The following is a 19,343-nucleotide window of genomic DNA, read 5'->3' on the forward strand; positions in this document are numbered from 1 at the left end:
TTTCTAGATGCCCCCAGGAAGCTTTCCAAAGCCCAGCCAAACCCTGGGTCCCATTGGAGCTCTGATTTTTTGCTGGCTGGTGTGAAGCAGCTCGGCCATCAGCAGATGACAGCTCTCTCCAGCGTCAGAGCCTGGTTATTACACACCTCCCTCTCCCACTCGTGGCGCCTGGAGAAGCAGCGCTCGCTGCGGGGAGCCAACGCGTTGGCCGGGGATGTGAGCAAGAGGCAGCCTTTTCATTCCTCTCCCCTTGAGTGGGAGAGACGTGACGACCGCGTCTGGGAGAGAGGTGTATTTGACAGCACCAGCATGTCTTTTGGGGGTGGATTTTTATGGTGATTACTCTGCTGCTGGCAATAATCCTGGAGGCTCCGTGGGTTCTCCGGTGCGTTAACTGTTCTCACACAAAGCTATTGTTGGGGGCCTCGTGGGTGTGTGTTGCTCTCACAGGAAACGCTGGCCCTGACGATGGTGCTTGTCAGGACGGGCTCTGACGTTGCCAGCAACCCTGATGTCTTGCGAGTCCAGCTGTAAAATACTCTAGGCATTATGAAAACATGAAATCTCGACCATAAACCGGAGGCTGCCTGAAAATATAGGTCGCGCTAGCAAGGGAGTGGTATGGGGACGGCAACTCTTTTGATTTCCCACCATGGTGGCCTGATGGTGTCCTCTTGTCTTCTCTTGAGACAGGCGTCTGGACGTTGGGGTGCCTGAATTCTGATTTCAGAGACCGTGGGATGCGCGCCAAGTTCACAGTCTCGCAGTGCCAATTTGAGCAATACCCTGATGGGGAAGATTACGTGGATTACAACGATGAGGAGTACGGCTTTGACTTCCAACCCAGGGGCTTTTCTAAAAGAAAGAGATTGCGCAGGCCATGTGTGAACGAGGGGCTGAACAACGTCACCTCTTCCAGAAATGAGACAAAGAAGCCAAGATTGTGCTTGACAGAACCCAGCCATGGGGCCTTCCTGAGCAATGACAGGATTTCTGATCCTTCTTCTAATGGCACATCCACACTTTTAGGAACAATCCCACATCCACCTGATATTTCCATACCTTCTCTGCCAGAGACAAACTATGACCCAGTCTCCTATGAATCCTTCCTGGAAGATGAAGAAGAATTGTCAAAAACCATCAGCCAGGATGAAGGTTTTGGGGCTCTCACACCTGGAGAACACTTGGCAAATGTTAGTGGAAGGGTCCATGGTACTGTAAGCTCAGAAGAAGGTCAAGTCACATCAGCTCCAGAAGATGCTCTGGCAGGAAAGGTGACAAAAATCTCAGAGGTGCAGGAGCCAGTAAAAAGGACAATGGTCCAGTCTGGTAGTACATTAGAGATCCTGGAAGCAGAGCCTCAAAAGACAACTACTCATGCAACAAGCTTGTGGGACTCAACTGCTTATGGTGCTAGCAAAGCTCCTCTTCAAGAGAACAGAAGCTCATTTCACCAGAATGACCTGGAGCACAATCTGGGACTTCAGGACACGTCTTTACAGGGTGATAAGGACAAGTTTCTAAGAGGGGCTGATAAAATGTCCTTAAATCAATACAAGTCACAGGAGACAATCAATAGAGAACTGGCTTTAGGTAGTGATCATAATTCTTCTTCCACACTGGGCAATCCTGCATCTTCAGGTGAGACAGAAGACAACAGGACTTCTCGCGTTGTGGTTCACAGCGACACCAGAGAAAGCAATTATTCGTCAAATGAGGTAGATGCTAGGCTGGAAAAAAGACCTCATGAAGTTGTTTTGCAAGGCTTTTATGAATCTTTTGAAGGGAAAAATGTTTCTTTCTCAGACCTAGGACCCAACAAACCTGTACAAGAACAAATCCCCACAGATGAGAGTAACTCCTTGCATGCAAAAGGTGGCACAGAACAAGAAGCCGGTGAACTTGACAAAGGCACAAGCCTTCTAGAAACCACATTTGCACACAGCAATGACATCGAGCCTTCCAGCTATGTGACGACGGAGGAGAGGGATGAATTAGTCTTAGAGGCAGTGTTTCAGGATGCTACAGCCACTAAAGAGTTGCCAGAGATGGACAATCTTGCCTTTCCTGAATCGAATGTCATGGCCAATGACACAAGGCAGTTCCCAAACGCTTTCTTAAACAGCTCTGAGCAGTTTCCAAGATACGGAGCTCCAGCCCCGAGTGTGAGTGGCCCTGACTGGAGGCCTCGAGGAGCCAGGTCACTGGAGAGCAGAGGTCTGATGCATGGTCTAGGGCTTCCCAGTTGGCCTGGCAGCAGGGAGCCCCTCTCTGAGGATAACAGAGCAGAGCAGGATCTGGCCAGCCAGACCCCTGAGACACCAGTGAATAAGAAAGCCTCAAAGGTGTGTGGACCTCATTCCCCTTTTTGCAGCACTCGCTTCAAAAAGAGGTCCCTGATACCAAGCAACACTTTGCCTGAGGTGACGGTGGCCCAGCAAAGCCTGGAAGAAAAGTCAAACATGGTTGAGAGGAGACTACAGCCGGGCAGGGATGCTCCACAGGCTCTGCTGGGAGATGGTGCTGATGAGATGCATCCTGAGGGAAGGCCAAGCACCGATGGGGGTGTACAGAGCAGTGATGGGGGTGTACAGAGCAGCAATGAGGTGGCCCAGAACAGTGAACACTCCTTCCCTGTGCAGGGAGCACCGGGGAGCGAGGTGGCGATGGCAGCAAGCAGCTCAGAGACTCAGGCTGCTCCTGTGGCTGCAGACCTGGCCTCAAACTGGGACCCGATCTCCCTGGGGGCAGTGGGACACACTGGGGACTTGGAGAGCCCAGCTTTGGCTGAGCAGCAGCTGGGCAGAGGTGCTGTCTGGGGGGCTCCTGGGAGCGAGCAAGCTCAGGGGAAAAGCCAGATGGAGGAGGAGACGAACTCTGTGGAGCATTTAGGTCAGTTTGGTCCTCAGCCTCAGCAGGTCAAGGCCAATGCCACAGAGGACTATGTGCCCGAGAGCGTGTCTGGGCAAAGCCCAGATGAAATCCTTATGAAAGCAGCCCCCAAAGAGAACTCAAGCAGCCCTGCTCAGAACCACAGCACTACTAAAAAAACAGTCAAATACGTGCAAACCAGTCCCGATGAATGGCAGGTGCTTGATAGGGAAGATGTCCTCAGAGAAACTGGGAAGAGAGAGAGTCAGGGCCTAGGAGAGCCCAAGGAGGATGGAGAAAGCAACAGCACAGCTGGGCAGAGGAACCATGCTCCGGGACATAGGGAGGGTCTGGCTCTGAACAACGGGACCCATTCCAGCCCTTTGGGGCCAAGGGCTGACAAGCTGGACTACGACGAGTACGGTGACACAGAGCAGACCATGGAGGATTTCGACATCTACGGGGAAGAGGAGCACGACCCCCGCTCCTTCCAGGGGGAGGTACGGCAATACTTCATTGCAGCGGTGGAGGTGATGTGGGAATACAGGAACCAGAGACCCCAGCACTTCCTAAAAGCCACGTAAGTGTGTCTGTCTCCCATGTATTCCCCCTGCACTGCCTGGCATGGCTTGGTGAGGGAGTTGGCATGTCCTGGCAGGAGGGATCACAGGTCTCCGACTGCATGACCCAGCCCAGGGGAAGGATGCTCCTAGGACCTTCCCTCCACTTAGGAGGTTTTGTAACTCCAAGCTTCCTTGCAAGGGTGTCAGGGACGCTCTAGGCTCTGTGTCCTCCCTGTGGGACAGTATCACCTGACTTGCTCAACTGCCTTCACCCCAGCAGGGACCCTTGGAGTGGCAGGAGGAAGCCCTTCCGGCAGTACCGCAAGGTGGTTTTCCGAGAGTACATGGACGATTCCTTCACGCAGCCGCTGCAGCGGGGAGAGCTGGACGAGCACTTGGGCATCCTCGGGCCATACATCAGGGCAGAAGTTGAAGACGTCATCATGGTGAATTGAAAGTTCCCATTTCCCATAATACCCGAAATCCCCCCGTTGCTGGTTGTGCTCAGGCAGAGGGAGAGCTGAGGTGGGCCTGCAGGTGCTGTGATGCCAGCAGGTTCACTTTCAGGGCTTGGAGGCAGGAGCTGCCCATTTGGCACCCTGCATGGCATGTGGATGGCACCACGTTGGGAGGCAGAGCCACCATTCAGAGGGACCTCAGTGGGTGGAGGAATGGGCCAGTAGGAACCTCAGAGTGTTCAGGTGCAACGCCATGGCCCAGAGACAGACCCAACCCCTGTAACAGCTTCTGAGTTTCATGGGGAGCCTTTTGGGTGAAGGGATTGTAAAGAGCGTAATGAGCTAAGCAGGGTTCAGCACAGCTTCTTTAGGTGCTCTATGTGAAAGCAGGCTTGGGCTTCCCTCACCACCAAAGGTCCTTTAGTGCCCACCTAAGGAAGAGGTGAAAGGCTCTTCACCAAGCTCAGGACTCATATGCCTGGAGAAGTTGCCCAGTTTTCACTGAAGTCTTCACCAGGATGGATTGAGCACCTTTGGGCTCCAGAGACAGTAGTGTAGCTCTCCTGGCTCCCATTGAGCAGGCAGAGGGCCTCATCCTGCTGACATGGCCGGATGAACTTTCCATTGGGGATCACACTGCACAGCCACAGCTTGTGATTCAGCAGGAGTTGGCCCAACTGGAGGTCTGGGCACCAGGGGCATGGCTGCCTCCTTCCCACCAGCTGCTTGGATCCAACCCCAGGGTCCAGATCCCTCTCAGCCCTGCACCCTCCTACAGTCCCTTTGCTTTCCCTTCCCTCCGGTGCAGATTACGTTCAAGAACCTGGCCTCACGACCCTTCTCCTTCCACTCCACGCTGCAAGCCTACGAGGAGACTCAGGGTACGACGCAGGGTGGAGAGGCGGTGCAGCCTGGTGAGCTCCGGAGGTACTCCTGGAAAGTCCTGCCTCAGATGGCACCCACCACCCACGAGTTCGACTGCAAGGCCTGGGCTTACTTCTCCAACGTGGACCTGGTAGGTAGGAGACATCCCAGGAAGGAGAGATGGGCAGCACACCTGGGTCCTGGCTGCGAGGTCAAGGCTTTCCCTGTGGTGCTGTGCTGAGAGCAGCCTGTGGCTGCATAGATTCTCAAGTGTCTAATACAGTGATGAATCCATGCTGGTGCTTTCTCCTCTCGTCCCTTCTCTTGTTTCCCCCCCTCTCCCCAGTGGTACCAGCTCATAAGACTTGTAGGGAACCAACATTCTGCAGTCTCCTACCCCTCTGCCAAATCTAGCTGAATTTGGCCCACGGGTTCCAATGGTAGTGGGATAGGGACTGTTGGACAGTTGGACAGACAGACAGATACCACTTCTCATGGAGAGCACGTGCAAATACATGCTGCACAGCCTTTCTTAGCTGGGGGCAGAGTGAGGATCCCCAGCGAACCCAGCTTGTCTTTCCCACCTTGCATGTGCCATGCCCTGTGCACGAGTGGGAGCCAAGCCAGGGATGAGACAGGGCCACCGCTCTCCTCACTGCTGTGCCACCTGTGGGCATCAGTGCTGCCTCCCCCTCTGAGGCAAACCCTTCTTTCCTGGCTACCTGACAGGAGAAGGATCTGCACTCGGGCCTCATTGGGCCACTGATCATCTGCCGCCACGGGGTGCTGAGCTTTGCTTTCAGGCGACAGCTAGCTGTGCAGGAGTTCTCCCTGCTCTTCACCATCTTTGATGAGACCAAAAGCTGGTACTTCCTGGAGAACATGAAGAGGAACTGCCGCCCTCCCTGCCGCATCCAGCAGGACAACCCTGACTTTAAGAGAAACCATTCCTTCCACGGTGAGGATTCTCACCCTTGCCCTTTCCGTCCCACAACCCATATTGGGATGGGAAAACCCTGAAGCCTTGAGCTGCTCCTGACCGTTGCCTTCCCCAGCCATCAACGGCTACGTGAGTGACACACTGCCTGGGCTGGTGATGGCTCAGCAGCAGAGGGTCCGATGGCACCTCCTGAACATGGGCAGCACTGAGGATATCCACTCCGTCCACTTTCACGGGCAGCTGTTCAGCGTCAGGACCAGCCAGGAGTATCGCATGGGAGTCTACAACCTTTATCCTGGTGAGACACAGAGCGGGCACCGTGTACACCCAGCTGCTGGGGCTTCATGTCCATGCCCGTTAGGAAGTGCCAAGTCTCCGGGGGGATAGCAAGGAGGGGGGAATGGATCTGGAAGAGTCTGGCTCTGTGTTTGCACAGTGCTTGGCATGGTGGCATCTCATTCCAGCCAGTAATTCCCCTCTGCTCTGCTCTCCATTCCTGGCCAGGTGTCTTCGGGACGGTGGAGATGTGGCCTTCACATGCCGGGATCTGGCGGGTAGAGTGCAAAGTGGGGGAGCACCAGCAAGCTGGGATGAGTGCTCTCTTCCTCGTGTACAACATGGGTGAGTGATCCTCTTTGACCCTGACCCTCTTGCTGCCATGGCCACAGCCAGCATGTTTTTGAGCTCCCTGTCCCCTCAGGGCTCTCACAATTTCCCCTGGGGTGGCCCAAGTGAGGTCTTCTGTGTTTTCACTTGAAGTTGCAACTTCAGCCCTTGCCACCCCACACAGCACAGTCAGGGACATGGTTGGGGTGAAGGCTGGGAGACCAGCTTCACTTCCCTGCAAATATTTGTCCCCAAAGCTCCTGTTTTCCAAACCTGAGGGTCCCTGGACCTCCTGGAAAATGCACTTACCCCAGCAACTGCGGGCACATGCCGGTGCCTGCCCCATACTGTCAGGAGGGTACAGTGCCCAGCTGCCTAACCTCGTGTCGAGAGGTAAACTGAGGCACGGAGTGATGGCAGGAGGCAGCGAGTGACACTGTCTGACTACAGGTTGCTCTGACAGACACAGCCCCAAGAGCAACTGCGAAATCCAGGAAACCTCTGACTCCATTCACCCCTGAACACCACGTTTCTACCTCACCATAAGCAAGCACCGGGGGAAGCGGTGTGTGAGAGTAGTCTTTTATCCGTGACAGTCTCTCCTCTTCCTAACAGAGTATTAAATGTCAGCCAGAAACTGTTCCCATAAGTTACAAATCTGCGTGAGATTTCAAATTCCCATTTTCCCCAGAAGCATTTGCCATGCGGTGGAGATGCCAAGATGTGACAAGTCGCTAATAATAATGGTTATTATAAGAGACAAACAGCCCTGTGCTCAGCAGACCAGAAGTGAGACACAGAGAGACAGAGGTGTCAGGCAGACTTTCCTTTGGCGACGTGATATTTGTTTTTAAAAGATGCTGCCTAGCAACAAAAAGGCTCAGGAGCAAGACATGGGTATAAGGAAGAGACACTCGTCAGCATTGCTGGGAGATCAGGACACGGGAATGAGAGGTCGGGGACTCGGGGACAGGAGTTTGGCAAGAGGCTGCTGTGACTGATGCTGGGGACGGGAGCAAGAACTTCCAGCACCCTTAAAATTCAGGGGTGGGTGTAGAGGCATCTGAAACCCACCGTTTGGTGTGAGACAAACAAGCCTGGGGGCTCCTGGAGGCTTGAGACAACCTACCCAGCCTAGGCTTTTCCTTCCAAAGCCTTTCCTAATCAGCTCTCCCTGGTTTTCACCCTCCTTCTCCCTGTTTGGCTGCAGACTGCCGGAACGCCCTCGGCCTGGCCTCGGGCCACATTGCAGACTCTCAGATCACGGCGTCGGGGCAGTATGGTGAGTAGGGGTTGTTGCTGCGAGGAAGGCAGCTGAGGTCAGGGCAGCTTCAGCCAACACAACTCACGTGGTTGCCGGGCCAAGGCTCTGCTACACCGAGTCCCTGGCAGCGTCCTTCCTCCACCCGTGCCCATGCCAGCATCCCACTTAAGATGTGGAGGTGCCTTCCCACGTGTCTGACCCATCGTGTCAGTGTTGTGTCACCCCTTACGTGGCTACTAAACCCTAGAGTGATCCTCAGGCTCCATCCTGTGGATGAACTTCTCACCACTTCAGACTGGGCAGCCCCAGGAGCCAGCAGTACCCTCATATTTGTGTGTTCTCCTCACAGGGCAGTGGGCTCCTCACCTGGCCAGGCTGGATAACACCGGTTCCATCAATGCTTGGAGCACCAACAGTGGCAATGCCTGGATCCAGGTAAGAGGGGCTCTGTAACTGGAGACAACACTGGGGACGTTGCAGGTGACCAGTGTCTCCCCAGCTACATCCTGCTACTTCCCCTCTGGGAAGCCAGCTCTGAGATCCTGATGGCAGTTGGTCTGGCCATGGTTGCTGCTGGCCTGACCCCCAAACCTGTTCTCAGAGCAGCAGAGGAATCACCTGATGGTTCAGCTGCAGCATTGGATTGTGCAAAAAATCCCCCAAAGACCAAGTGAGAACAGCTCACCTCTCCAAACAGCTCTCCCCTGCCCTCTCCCAGCTGTTGACTGACTTCTGGCCTTATGAAACTTATTTGAACTATTTTCATAACCTGTTGTTGTCGTTTGGGCTCGGTTACGTCACAAGGAAGCGAGTTCCATGGGTTTACAGTGCGTTGCCTGAACACGGCTTGGGTTTTCCATCAGAAATGAACCCTTGACTTTTGTTCTCAGGTGGACCTTTTGCATCTCATGATTATTCACGGCATAAAAACCCAAGGGGCCCGTCAGAAGTTCTCCAGCCTTTACGTCTCACAGTTTGTTGTCTTCTACAGCCTTGATGGGCAAAGGTGGAAGACATACAAGGGGAACGCCACCAGCACCCAGATGGTAAGGCAAGCGGGTCTTGAGGAGACTGTCTGCCCAGAATGGAGTCTTTTGGGGTGATGAGGTCTAGGGAGCTCTGTGCACGGGGCAGAGATCTCCTGAGTCCCTGAGATATTTGATACTGTAGGAACAGTGAGCATGCACTGCCAGGATGGCTGAATCACAGATCTGCAAGGGACTTGCCGTCTGTGTCCATCTGTCTCATTTTAAACTGACTGAGCTATTTCTTTCCACGATCCCAGGTGGCTGTGAGATCCACCAATTAACATTATGTAGCATGTTACTTAGAGCTAGGCATAAGATTTTGCCTGAATATCTCTTTTGACCCCAAAGGCAAATTTGGCTTTCTGATAACATTGTGTAGATGCAGATGATTTGGGGGATCTCTACTCATAAAAAAATACCCACAACCTAAATGAGCATAAACTCACCATAAGCAAGCACCGGGGGAAGCGGTGTGTGAGAGTAGTCTTTTATCCGTGACAGTCTCTCCTCTTCCTAACAGAGTATTAAATGTCAGCCAGAAACTGTTCCCATAAGTTACAAATCTGCGTGAGATTTCAAATTCCCATTTTCCCCAGAAGCATTTGCCATGCGGTGGAGATGCCAAGATGTGACAAGTCGCTAATAATAATGGTTATTATAAGAGACAAACAGCCCTGTGCTCAGCAGACCAGAAGTGAGACACAGAGAGACAGAGGTGTCAGGCAGACTTTCCTTTGGCGACGTGATATTTGTTTTTAAAAGATGCTGCCTAGCAACAAAAAGGCTCAGGAGCAAGACATGGGTATAAGGAAGAGACACTCGTCAGCATTGCTGGGAGATCAGGACACGGGAATGAGAGGTCGGGGACTCGGGGACAGGAGTTTGGCAAGAGGCTGCTGTGACTGATGCTGGGGACGGGAGCAAGAACTTCCAGCACCCTTAAAATTCAGGGGTGGGTGTAGAGGCATCTGAAACCCACCGTTTGGTGTGAGACAAACAAGCCTGGGGGCTCCTGGAGGCTTGAGACAACCTACCCAGCCTAGGCTTTTCCTTCCAAAGCCTTGTTACCTAATCAGCTCTCCCTGGTTTTCACCCTCCTTCTCCCTGTTTGGCTGCAGACTGCCGGAACGCCCTCGGCCTGGCCTCGGGCCACATTGCAGACTCTCAGATCACGGCGTCGGGGCAGTATGGTGAGTAGGGGTTGTTGCTGCGAGGAAGGCAGCTGAGGTCAGGGCAGCTTCAGCCAACACAACTCACGTGGTTGCCGGGCCAAGGCTCTGCTGCACCGAGTCCCTGGCAGCGTCCTTCCTCCACCCGTGCCCATGCCAGCATCCCACTTAAGATGTGGAGGTGCCTTCCCACGTGTCTGACCCATCGTGTCAGTGTTGTGTCACCCCTTACGTGGCTACTAAACCCTAGAGTGATCCTCAGGCTCCATCCTGTGGATGAACTTCTCACCACTTCAGACTGGGCAGCCCCAGGAGCCAGCAGTACCCTCATATTTGTGTGTTCTCCTCACAGGGCAGTGGGCTCCTCACCTGGCCAGGCTGGATAACACCGGTTCCATCAATGCTTGGAGCACCAACAGTGGCAATGCCTGGATCCAGGTAAGAGGGGCCCTGTAACTGGAGACAGCACTGGGGACGTTGCGGGTGACCAATGTCTCCCCAGCTACATCCTGCTACTTCCCCTCTGGGAAGCCAGCTCTGAGATCCTGATGGCAGTTGGTCTGGCCATGGTTGCAGCTGTCCTGACCCCCAAACCCATTCTCAGAGCAGCAGAGGAATCACCTGATGGTTCAGCTGCAGCATTGGATTGTGCAAAAAATCCCCCAAAGACCAAGTGAGAACAGCTCACCTCTCCAAACAGCTCTCCCCTGCCCTCTCCCAGCTGTTGACTGACTTCTGGCCTTATGAAACTTATTTGAACTATTTTCATAACCTGTTGTTGTCGTTTGGGCTCGGTTACGTCACAAGGAAGCGAGTTCCATGGGTTTACAGTGCGTTGCCTGAACACGGCTTGGGTTTTCCATCAGAAATGAACCCTTGACTTTTGTTCTCAGGTGGACCTTTTGCATCTCATGATTATTCACGGCATAAAAACCCAAGGGGCCCGTCAGAAGTTCTCCAGCCTTTACGTCTCACAGTTTGTTGTCTTCTACAGCCTTGATGGGCAAAGGTGGAAGACATACAAGGGGAACGCCACCAGCACCCAGATGGTAAGGCAAGCGGGTCTTGAGGAGACTGTCTCCCCAGAATGGAGTCTTTTGGGGTGATGAGGTCTAGGGAGCTCTGTGCACAGGACAGAGATCTCCTGAGTCCCTGAGATATTTGATTAGGGCAGGAACAGTGAGCATGCACTGCCAGGATGGCTGAATCACAGATCTGCAAGGGACTTGCCGTCTGTGTCCATCTGTCTCATTTTAAACTGACTGAGCTATTTCTTTCCACGATCCCAGGTGGCTGTGAGATCCACCAATTAACATTATGTAGCATGTTACTTAGAGCTAGGCATAAGATTTTGCCTGAATATCTCTTTTGACCCCAAAGGCAAATTTGGCTTTCTGATAACATTGTGTAGATGCAGATGATTTGGGGGATCTCTACTCATAAAAAAATACCCACAACCTAAATGAGCATAAGCCCATTCCAGTGGGAGAAGGAAAGTATCCAGAAAAACCTCCATAATGTACACCAGCTGGGGCCAAAACTTTTCCCAGGTTCAAAAGTCCCAGGAATTACTTTTTTTTAATTCTTCTTTTTCACCCTTCTGGTGAAAATATAAAAACATGTTTGTCCTTCTTCTTTTTCTCCCTTCTGGTGAAAATATAAAAACATGTTTGTTTGCACAGTTTCTCCTCCTGTTTCTCAGTGATTCATCCTGATTTGGCCCATTCACACTTATTTGGTCTGAATCACATCTGAAAGCTTTCCCTGAGCTGCCGTTCTCTTGTGAGGATGGTGATAAGATAGAAAAGTGCCAGACAGGAATGTTCTTCTCCCCACTAATCCTGGCCCTGTTTAGTTCTCTTTCCACTGGCACAACAATCCTTTTTTCTCCCTTTCCCTGCAGCTGTTCTTTGGAAACGTGGATGCAACTGGAGTGAAAGAAAATCGCTTCAACCCTCCGATCGTAGCCCGGTACATCCGAATTCACCCCACTCACTACAGCATCCGGACCACGCTGCGCATGGAGCTCATCGGCTGCGATCTGAACAGTACGTCCCACCTCCGGGCACCGAGCACCAAAGCCAGGGCTTGACACAGTGGGGTGCTGAGCACCAGCCCCACGTGTTTCAGGACACCCCAGGCGGTTGTGGAGGGGGAAAGGAGGAGGCTGGAGATGGCATGGGAATGTCGGTGGGGAACAAAGCTGGAAAAATCTCATTATTGTCTTAGAGACGGCAATGCCAAAGGGAGAGCGTGGGGACACTTCTCACCACTGCTTTTTCCTGCACCACCAGACCTCCAGCAGCAGCTAAGCCGATAGCTGAATCTCATTATTGTCTTAGAGACAGCAATGCCAAAGGGAGAGCATGGGGACACTTCTCACCACTGCTTTTTCCTGCACCCCCAGACCTCCAGCAGCAGCTAACTTAGAGACGGCAATGCCAAAGGGAGAGCGTGGGGACACTTCTCACCACTGCTTTTTCCTGCACCACCAGACCTCCAGCAGCAGCTAAGCCGATAGCTGGGGAGCTGCTGCCTCAGTCTGGGGGAGCAGGGAACAAGCAGAGACAGATGCTTTTGGCTTTTCCTCTGGTTTTGCCACTCCACAGATTACAGAATGATAGATCGCAGAATGATATGGGGCTGGAAGGGACCTCTGGAGATCATCTGGTCCAACCCCCCTAGCAAAGCAGGTCCACCCAGAGCAGGTTGCACAGGAAGATGTCCATGCAGGGGCTCCAAGGCAAGCCTACTCTGGCCCACAGTGGTGCTCTGTGATCCTTTCTTTAGCTTCACACATCAAAAGGGCAGGCTCTGCAGGAACTACAAGCAGCAGTGGCTGGACTGTCACCCCTTGCCATAAGTGTGCCCCATGCAGGGTGTCTCCCTGCTAGGTATTCTTGCCTTTCCCCTGGAGACAGGTTCTCCTTGTGTCCTGGCAGATACACACATTCTTCACATTCCTCCTAGATAAAATCTCCAGGGAGAAAAGAAGGTGGGACTAGTGGCCAGTGTAGTTTGGCACTCCCCAGCCAGAGCCACATTGCACACAGAGGCCCTGAGCAGTGCAGGAACAGTGACACAGGCACAGGAGGACCTGTAACCAGGGAAAATGCCTAGAGGGCACCTGGAGCAGTGAACAGCCAGAAGGCATCTCCATGATGGGTCTGTTCCCCCTTCTAACAAGCATCCCTCCTCTCTCCCAGGCTGCTCCATCCCCCTAGGAATGGAGAACAGAGGGATCCCTGACCAGCGCATCTCTGCGTCCTCCTCCAGCATCAATGTCTTCTCCAACTGGTCGCCATCCCAGGCCCGTCTGAACCTGCAGGGAAGGACCAACGCATGGAGGCCAAAGGTAGCCCATGCAAGGAGGTCCCCAGGCAGGCAGGGGGGGAATCCCAGCAGAGAGGGTGGGTGCTTGCAATCTCTCCTGGCCAGGGCTGTGTGGGGAGTGTGTACAGCCACATGCACTGTGCAAGTTGCCTGGTTTTAGCACCCAGGAGCTCCAACCAGACACCTGGTAGGGCAGGTGATGCCCAGGACTATGTGCAGGGCTAGCTTGGCTTCAGCTGCGACAAACGTGTGTCTTGCTCATTGCTGCTGAAGGGCTGAAAGCAGTCTGTCCTTCCCCAGAGCAACAGCCCCAGCGAGTGGTTGCAGGTGGACTTGGAAGCAACCAAGAAGGTGACCGCCATCATAACCCAAGGTGCCAAAGCTGTCTTCACCCCCATGTTTGTGAAGGAGTTTGCTGTCTCCAGCAGCCAGAACGGTGTGCACTGGAGCCCGGTCCTGCAGGATGGCAAGGAGAAGGTAGGCAGAGCTGCTCCACGGCCAGAGGCAGCCCATGGCCACCCCTGGGGCAGTAAGCACAGCCCTTGCCAGCAAACATGCTCAGGGGATTTTTTGCAAAATCAATGAGCTGGGCTGTGCTTTTCCCTCCCTAAAACATTCCCAAGTGATGCTTTTTGGGGTTGATCATGTCATGGGGTCCCTATACCAGCAGGGGAGAGCACACCCTTGATTCCTCTCTCCTCTCCAGATTTTCAAGGCAAACCAAGACCACACCAGCCCGGTGACGAACACCCTGGAGCCCCCCCTCTTTGCACGCTACGTGAGGATACACCCCCGCCGGTGGCACAACCACATTGCCCTGAGGATAGAGCTCCTGGGCTGTGACACTCAGCAGGACTACTGATGGCTGCAGGGTCAGGCATGGCCAGTGCTGGCCCAAGGACCCGCATCTAAACGGACACTGAACTCTCACCAGGGCTGGAGCCAACCTTCCAGGGACCTGGCCACCCCTGCTGCCGGGGAGGACGAGGCTTACAGGGCAGTTGCCACGGCCAGCTCCTTATCAGCCTCTTCCTGTCCTTCATCTACCAGATGCCATATATTCAGACATAATGCTGAAGAGTTAAACAGTAATTTTCCAGTCTAATGCTGAAGAATTAAACAGTAATTTTCCAGTATCTTGCTGCACTTTCTCCTCTTGGAGTCCCCGGGGGCTCAGTCAGCATTACCAGCAGCTAGTAATTAATTAGCCCCAGAGCTTCTCAGCTTCGTTTTGCACAAGCTGGGACTGCCCGGGCACAGTCCTAGAGGAGGAGGAAGCAGCAAAGATAAGGGCTGGGGGAGGAGGCCTTTCTCCAGGCCCCAGCATCCATTTCACAATCGGTGGGGATCAGTGGCTCAAGGGAGGCAGCTCTTGCTCAACCTGACTCGGGGCTGGGCTTTGGCCCTCCACTTCCCTTCGTCTCCTTCCCATAACGTCCTGCTGCCATGGTTGGGTGCCACTATCCTGCTTTCCATGGCTACCTTGAGCAAGCCCTCCTTGGTCACTCACTGGAGGAGTTCTGTATGTGCCTGTGGCTCCCTGGGGCTCTGGTGGGACCTGGGCCACTGGATGAGCTGCTGCCTTGCCACAATCCCCAGCAAGGTGTGTCATGGGCCGGAGCCATCTTCCCACCACTGGTGTATCTCCCCCTCCCTGGCACACAACCCACACAGTGGTAGATGTTTCTCCTCCCGGGAACAGCGAAGACTGGGGTGACACTTGCCCTCGTGGGATGAGGACCTTCCTGAACAATGGTCACCTTGCAAAGGCCCAGAGCAACCAGTGGGATGTGGAGCAGGCGTGGGGTCATGCCTGCTGGGCAGCACGCTTCTCCTCCATGGCGGTGACAGCGTTGTCATCACTGCTGGCTCATCAGAGCCTGCACCAACCCATCCTCAGGGCTGTGAGTCCTTCCTCTGCAGCAGAGGAGCCTGTGGCCCCACAACCACCTCTGGCAGCTGGCGTGGGGTGGAAAGAAGGGTTATGAGGGGTTTTTGGAGAATGGTGGGGGTCAGCCAGGCACCGGTCTCCATCACAGTGAGATGGGCAGGGTAGGTGCACTAGCCCAGCACTGTCCAGAGGTTGGCTTGTGAATTCCCAAGGCACCCTACCAGAGTCAAGGAGTCTCTGAGGAGAGCTCTGCCAGCAGCACCAGGGGGTGGCCATGGTGGGGACACTGAGTCCCTGCCATGAAGCAGGATGGTTGTGTGAGGAACGGTTGCTCTGGGCCACCCAGCTCCTGGCCACCCTCAGGGGTGCTCTGGTGCACACAGATGCTCCCCTCCATAGCCTGGCTCTTGGGGAAGCAGGGACACATGCTGCAGATCAACCTGGTGGCCTGACCTTTCTGGGACCCCACACCCAGCAGAGATCAGAAGGTGGTGTCTTGAATGAATCAAGGCTGAAAGAGCCTGATGCAACTTCTGGGCTCCACATTGCTGTACAGGGAGCCTTTGCTGTGGCAGTGATTACATTAGAGCCCCAAGCAGGAGATGCAATCACCCTTTGGCTTAATTGCATTCTGACAATAACCAGACACAGCTGTGAGGAGACACTGCCTGGCAAGTGCTGGCCTGAAGCTTCTCAAAGGGGAACACCCCTGCCTGAGGCAGTGTAGCCTTCAGCCTGGGAGGACAGAACCTGCCACCTGGGGCCCTTCTCAAGGCAACCTTCCTCAGCCCCGAGGCCACTGCATCTCCCCTGAGCGCAGTGGCCAATGCTGCTCAAGGACAGTTGGCCACAGCCTCTGGACCACTAGTGCAGAGGAGCATCCCAGACATGGTGAAGGGCCTGATGGCAGAGAGGATAGAGCAGAGTCAGCAGCTCAGCCCCAAACAGCACCTGGACTGTAGACAGAGACCCAGTCTGAGGAACTGGCCCAGACCCCCATGTTGATGCCCTTGGGCAGGAGCAGCCATCTGCACCCTCTGCCCGTGGCTACCACTGCAGGCCAGACTGGGCCTGAGCATCTGAAGCTTAAATATCCACCAGGATGAGGGACTGACTGGGGTTGGTTGAGAACAGGGAGATTTTGCAACACAAAAGTTGGTGAGGACCACAAGCCCATCCAGGAGCTGGCCCAGAGGTGGGTGCAGTCCATCACACAGGGTGCTCTGTACGGTCCTGGCTCCCTTGTCCCTCGGGGCTGGTACCCAGCTCTGCTTGGTGAAGCAGGGACACAGTCCCTGGCTGTATCAGTGGATGCTCAGGCTCATCCTGTCTCCAGACACAGGCTGCTGCATTGTGGCACATTCGTCTGGTGACAGAGGGTTAGATCAGAGGGAAAGCTGCGTGCACCAGAGCTCCCTCTGGATCATTTTCGAAGAGGAAACAGGGCTGAAATCTCTGCAGGAAGCCGAGCAGCCTTCACCATCCATCCCTGGGCAGCTCCAGGATGTTCTCCAGCCACCCAGGAAGCAGCGAAGGGGCTGTGCTTGGGCGAGAGCACTGGGAAGGGGCTGTGGGCAGATGTGGAAGGGACCTTAAAGATCATCTTGTCCAACCGTCAACCTAACTGACAGAAATAGACGGTGTGGAATGGAGACCAGACGCCGTTTCCTCCCAGCACAAGGCAGATCTGAGCTGCATCACAGCCTCCCCCGAGCCACAGACACTTCTGTGCAGAAGAAGGGCTGAACCAGCACAAAGCCCTCTGCCTCCTGGCCAGGGGGTGTCCTACGGAGTCACCACCCAGCAAAGAGCCCTGCTGTGGCCAGGGCCACCTGGCCAAATCCTCCTGGATGCTGGGGGTCTTATCCCCTTTCGTGGTGCAGCGGCTAGGATCGCCTGGGCTGGGTGATCCAGGGATGACACAGCTATCTGGTGTCTCCAGGAGGACAAAACACATCCCTGCCATCCTGAAATGGGATGCAACACGCTCAAGAGAGCACCTGGGCAGGCACTGCGAGAGCACTGGGAAGGGGCTGTGGGCAGATGTGTCAGAGCCTGCCAAGCTCTGGCATCCATTACTGGAAGTGTCTCTTGACATTTATCTTGTGTGGAATGGAGACCAGACGCCGTTTCCTCCCAGCACAAGGCAGATCTGAGCTGCATCACAGCCTCCCCCGAGCCACAGACACTTCTGTGCAGAAGAAGGGCTGAACCAGCACAAAGCCCTCTGCCTCCTGGCCAGGGGGTGTCCTACGGAGTCACCACCCAGCAAAGAGCCCTGCTGTGGCCAGGGCCACCTGGCCAAATCCTCCTGGATGCTGGGGGTCTTATCCCCTTTCGTGGTGCAGCGGCTAGGATCGCCTGGGCTGGGTGATCCAGGGATGACACAGCTATCTGGTGTCTCCAGGAGGACAAAACACATCCCTGCCATCCTGAAATGGGATGCAACACGCTCAAGAGAGCACCTGGGCAGGCACCGTGGCCGAAAGGGAGCGAAGCAAACTCAGGAAAGCACAGCTTAACTCCCAGCTCAGCCATGGAGCCGGCCTGCTCACCACCTCCTCTGCCTCGGTTTCCCTGTACGTAACCAGGAGGGAATGAACAGATTTAGATTTCCTTTTTTTGTCTGTCGGGTGTCTCTTGCCATATTTCTCCTTCCTACTGCGTATTTCACGATTAACTGCAGGGCTTCTCTCTGCTCTCTGTGTTTCTTGCCCCCCACCCCACGTTGTAGGGGGTGGGGGGCAACCCCTCAGCCTCCTCTTCTTCAAACTAAACAGTCCCAGCTCCCTCAATCGTTCTTTGTATGATTTATTCTCCAGGCCCTTCACCAGCTTCATTGCCCTCCTCTGCTGGTGCTCCGCTCCAGCACCTCCAGATCTCTCTTGTATTGAGGTGCCCAGAACTGGACACAATACTCCAGGTGTGACCTCACCAGTGCTGAGTAGAGGGGGACAACCACCTCCCTACTTCTGCTGGCCACACTCTTTCTAATACAAGCCAGGATGCCCTTGGCTTTCTGGAACGGATTTAGATTTCCCTTTTCTGTCTGTCGGGTGTCTCTTGCCATATTTCTCCCCAGCTCAGCCATGGAGCCGGCCTGCTCACCACCTCCTCTGCCTCGGTTTCCCTGTACGTAACCAGGAGGGAATGAACAGATTTAGATTTCCTTTTTTTGTCTGTCGGGTGTCTCTTGCCATATTTCTCCTTCCTACTGCGTATTTCACGATTAACTGCAGGGCTCCTCTCTGCTCTCTGTGTTTCTTGTCCCCCACCCCACGTTGTAGGGGGTGGGGGGCAACCCCTCAGCCTCCTCTTCTTCAAACTAAACAGTCCCAGCTCCCTCAATCGTTCTTTGTATGATTTATTCTCCAGGCCCTTCACCAGCTTCATTGCCCTCCTCTGCTGGTGCTCCGCTCCAGCACCTCCAGATCTCTCTTGTATTGAGGTGCCCAGAACTGGACACAATACTCCAGGTGTGACCTCACCAGTGCTGAGTAGAGGGGGACAACCACCTCCCTACTTCTGCTGGCCACACTCTTTCTAATACAAGCCAGGATGCCCTTGGCTTTCTTGGCCACCTGGGCACACTGGTGGCTCATACTCAGCCGCTTGTCAATTACAGAATCACAGAATCTTCTAGGTTGGAAGGGACCTTAAAGATCATCTTGTCCAACCGTCAACCTAACTGACAGAAATAGACGCCCACACAACAAACAAGGAGCATCATCACTAAACCATTCCTCCCAGCACTACATCAACCCATCTTTTGAACACCTCCAGGGATGGTGCCTCAACCACCTCCCTGGGCAGCCCATTCCAATTAGAAGCCCCAGGTCCTTTTCCACCAGGCAGCTCCAGCCACGCTTCCCCCAGCCTGGACCTGGGGATGGGGTTGGTGTGGCCCAAGGGCAGGACCTGGCACTTGGTCTTGTTGAAGCTCATCCCATTAATGTTGGCCCATCCATCCAAGGTTGACCCATCCATCCAACGTTGGCCCATCCATCCAACGTTGGCCCATCCATCCAACCGTCCCGTCATCCCCACCAAGGGGCACGATGGGGACACTCGTGTGTGTGTCTGTGGGTGTGTGTGTGCGAAAGACCCCACGCGTGCAGCCAGGCTCCGAGCTGCCCCCGCTCCGCCGTGCCCCATCCCTTCCACCCCGGACACCCGGCCCCGGGGGCGGGTTGGGCAGTCCCCGGTGCGTCGGCGCTGCCCGCGGGGGCCGCCCCCGGTCCTCCCCCCGGTCCTCCCCCGCTCTGTGGCTCCGCCCGGCGCCGCGCCGGCCTCCGCCGCTGCCTCCCGGGCGGAGCGTGTGCGGGAGATCCCGCGGCGCTGCTGGAGCCGGGACCG

The 19,343-nt window shown here is 54.7% G+C and overlaps 1 protein-coding gene across 5 annotated transcripts in view; it reads left to right on the plus strand.

Annotated features, from left to right (window-relative positions):
* The window catches only part of F8 (coagulation factor VIII, procoagulant component), a 31,932-nt gene extending 17,700 nt beyond the window's left edge, over nucleotides 1-14,232 (plus strand). For 2 of the 5 annotated variants that reach the window (XM_014955307.1, XM_014955306.1), the window contains 9 exons: nucleotides 694-3,451; nucleotides 3,712-3,880; nucleotides 4,701-4,907; nucleotides 5,486-5,714; nucleotides 5,812-5,994; nucleotides 6,201-6,317; nucleotides 7,513-7,584; nucleotides 7,916-8,001; nucleotides 8,457-8,979. In XM_014955307.1, coding sequence (XP_014810793.1) covers nucleotides 694-3,451; nucleotides 3,712-3,880; nucleotides 4,701-4,907; nucleotides 5,486-5,714; nucleotides 5,812-5,994; nucleotides 6,201-6,317; nucleotides 7,513-7,584; nucleotides 7,916-8,001; nucleotides 8,457-8,669 — 4,034 coding nt within the window. In that variant the 3' untranslated portion in view covers nucleotides 8,670-8,979. Of the gene's footprint in view, nucleotides 1-693; nucleotides 3,452-3,711; nucleotides 3,881-4,700; nucleotides 4,908-5,485; nucleotides 5,715-5,811; nucleotides 5,995-6,200; nucleotides 6,318-7,512; nucleotides 7,585-7,915; nucleotides 8,002-8,456; nucleotides 8,981-9,626; nucleotides 9,785-10,115; nucleotides 10,202-10,656; nucleotides 10,813-11,666; nucleotides 11,812-12,969; nucleotides 13,119-13,396; nucleotides 13,574-13,802 lie in introns of those variants that run through there. The other 3 variants (XM_014955310.1, XM_014955308.1, XM_014955309.1) reach the window with 3 other exon arrangements.
* The last annotated feature ends 5,111 nt before the right edge of the window (nucleotides 14,233-19,343 follow it).

The sequence above is a fragment of the Calidris pugnax genome, unplaced genomic scaffold, assembly GCF_001431845.1.
Source record: "Calidris pugnax isolate Ruff unplaced genomic scaffold, ASM143184v1 scaffold38, whole genome shotgun sequence".
NCBI lineage: Eukaryota > Metazoa > Chordata > Aves > Charadriiformes > Scolopacidae > Calidris > Calidris pugnax.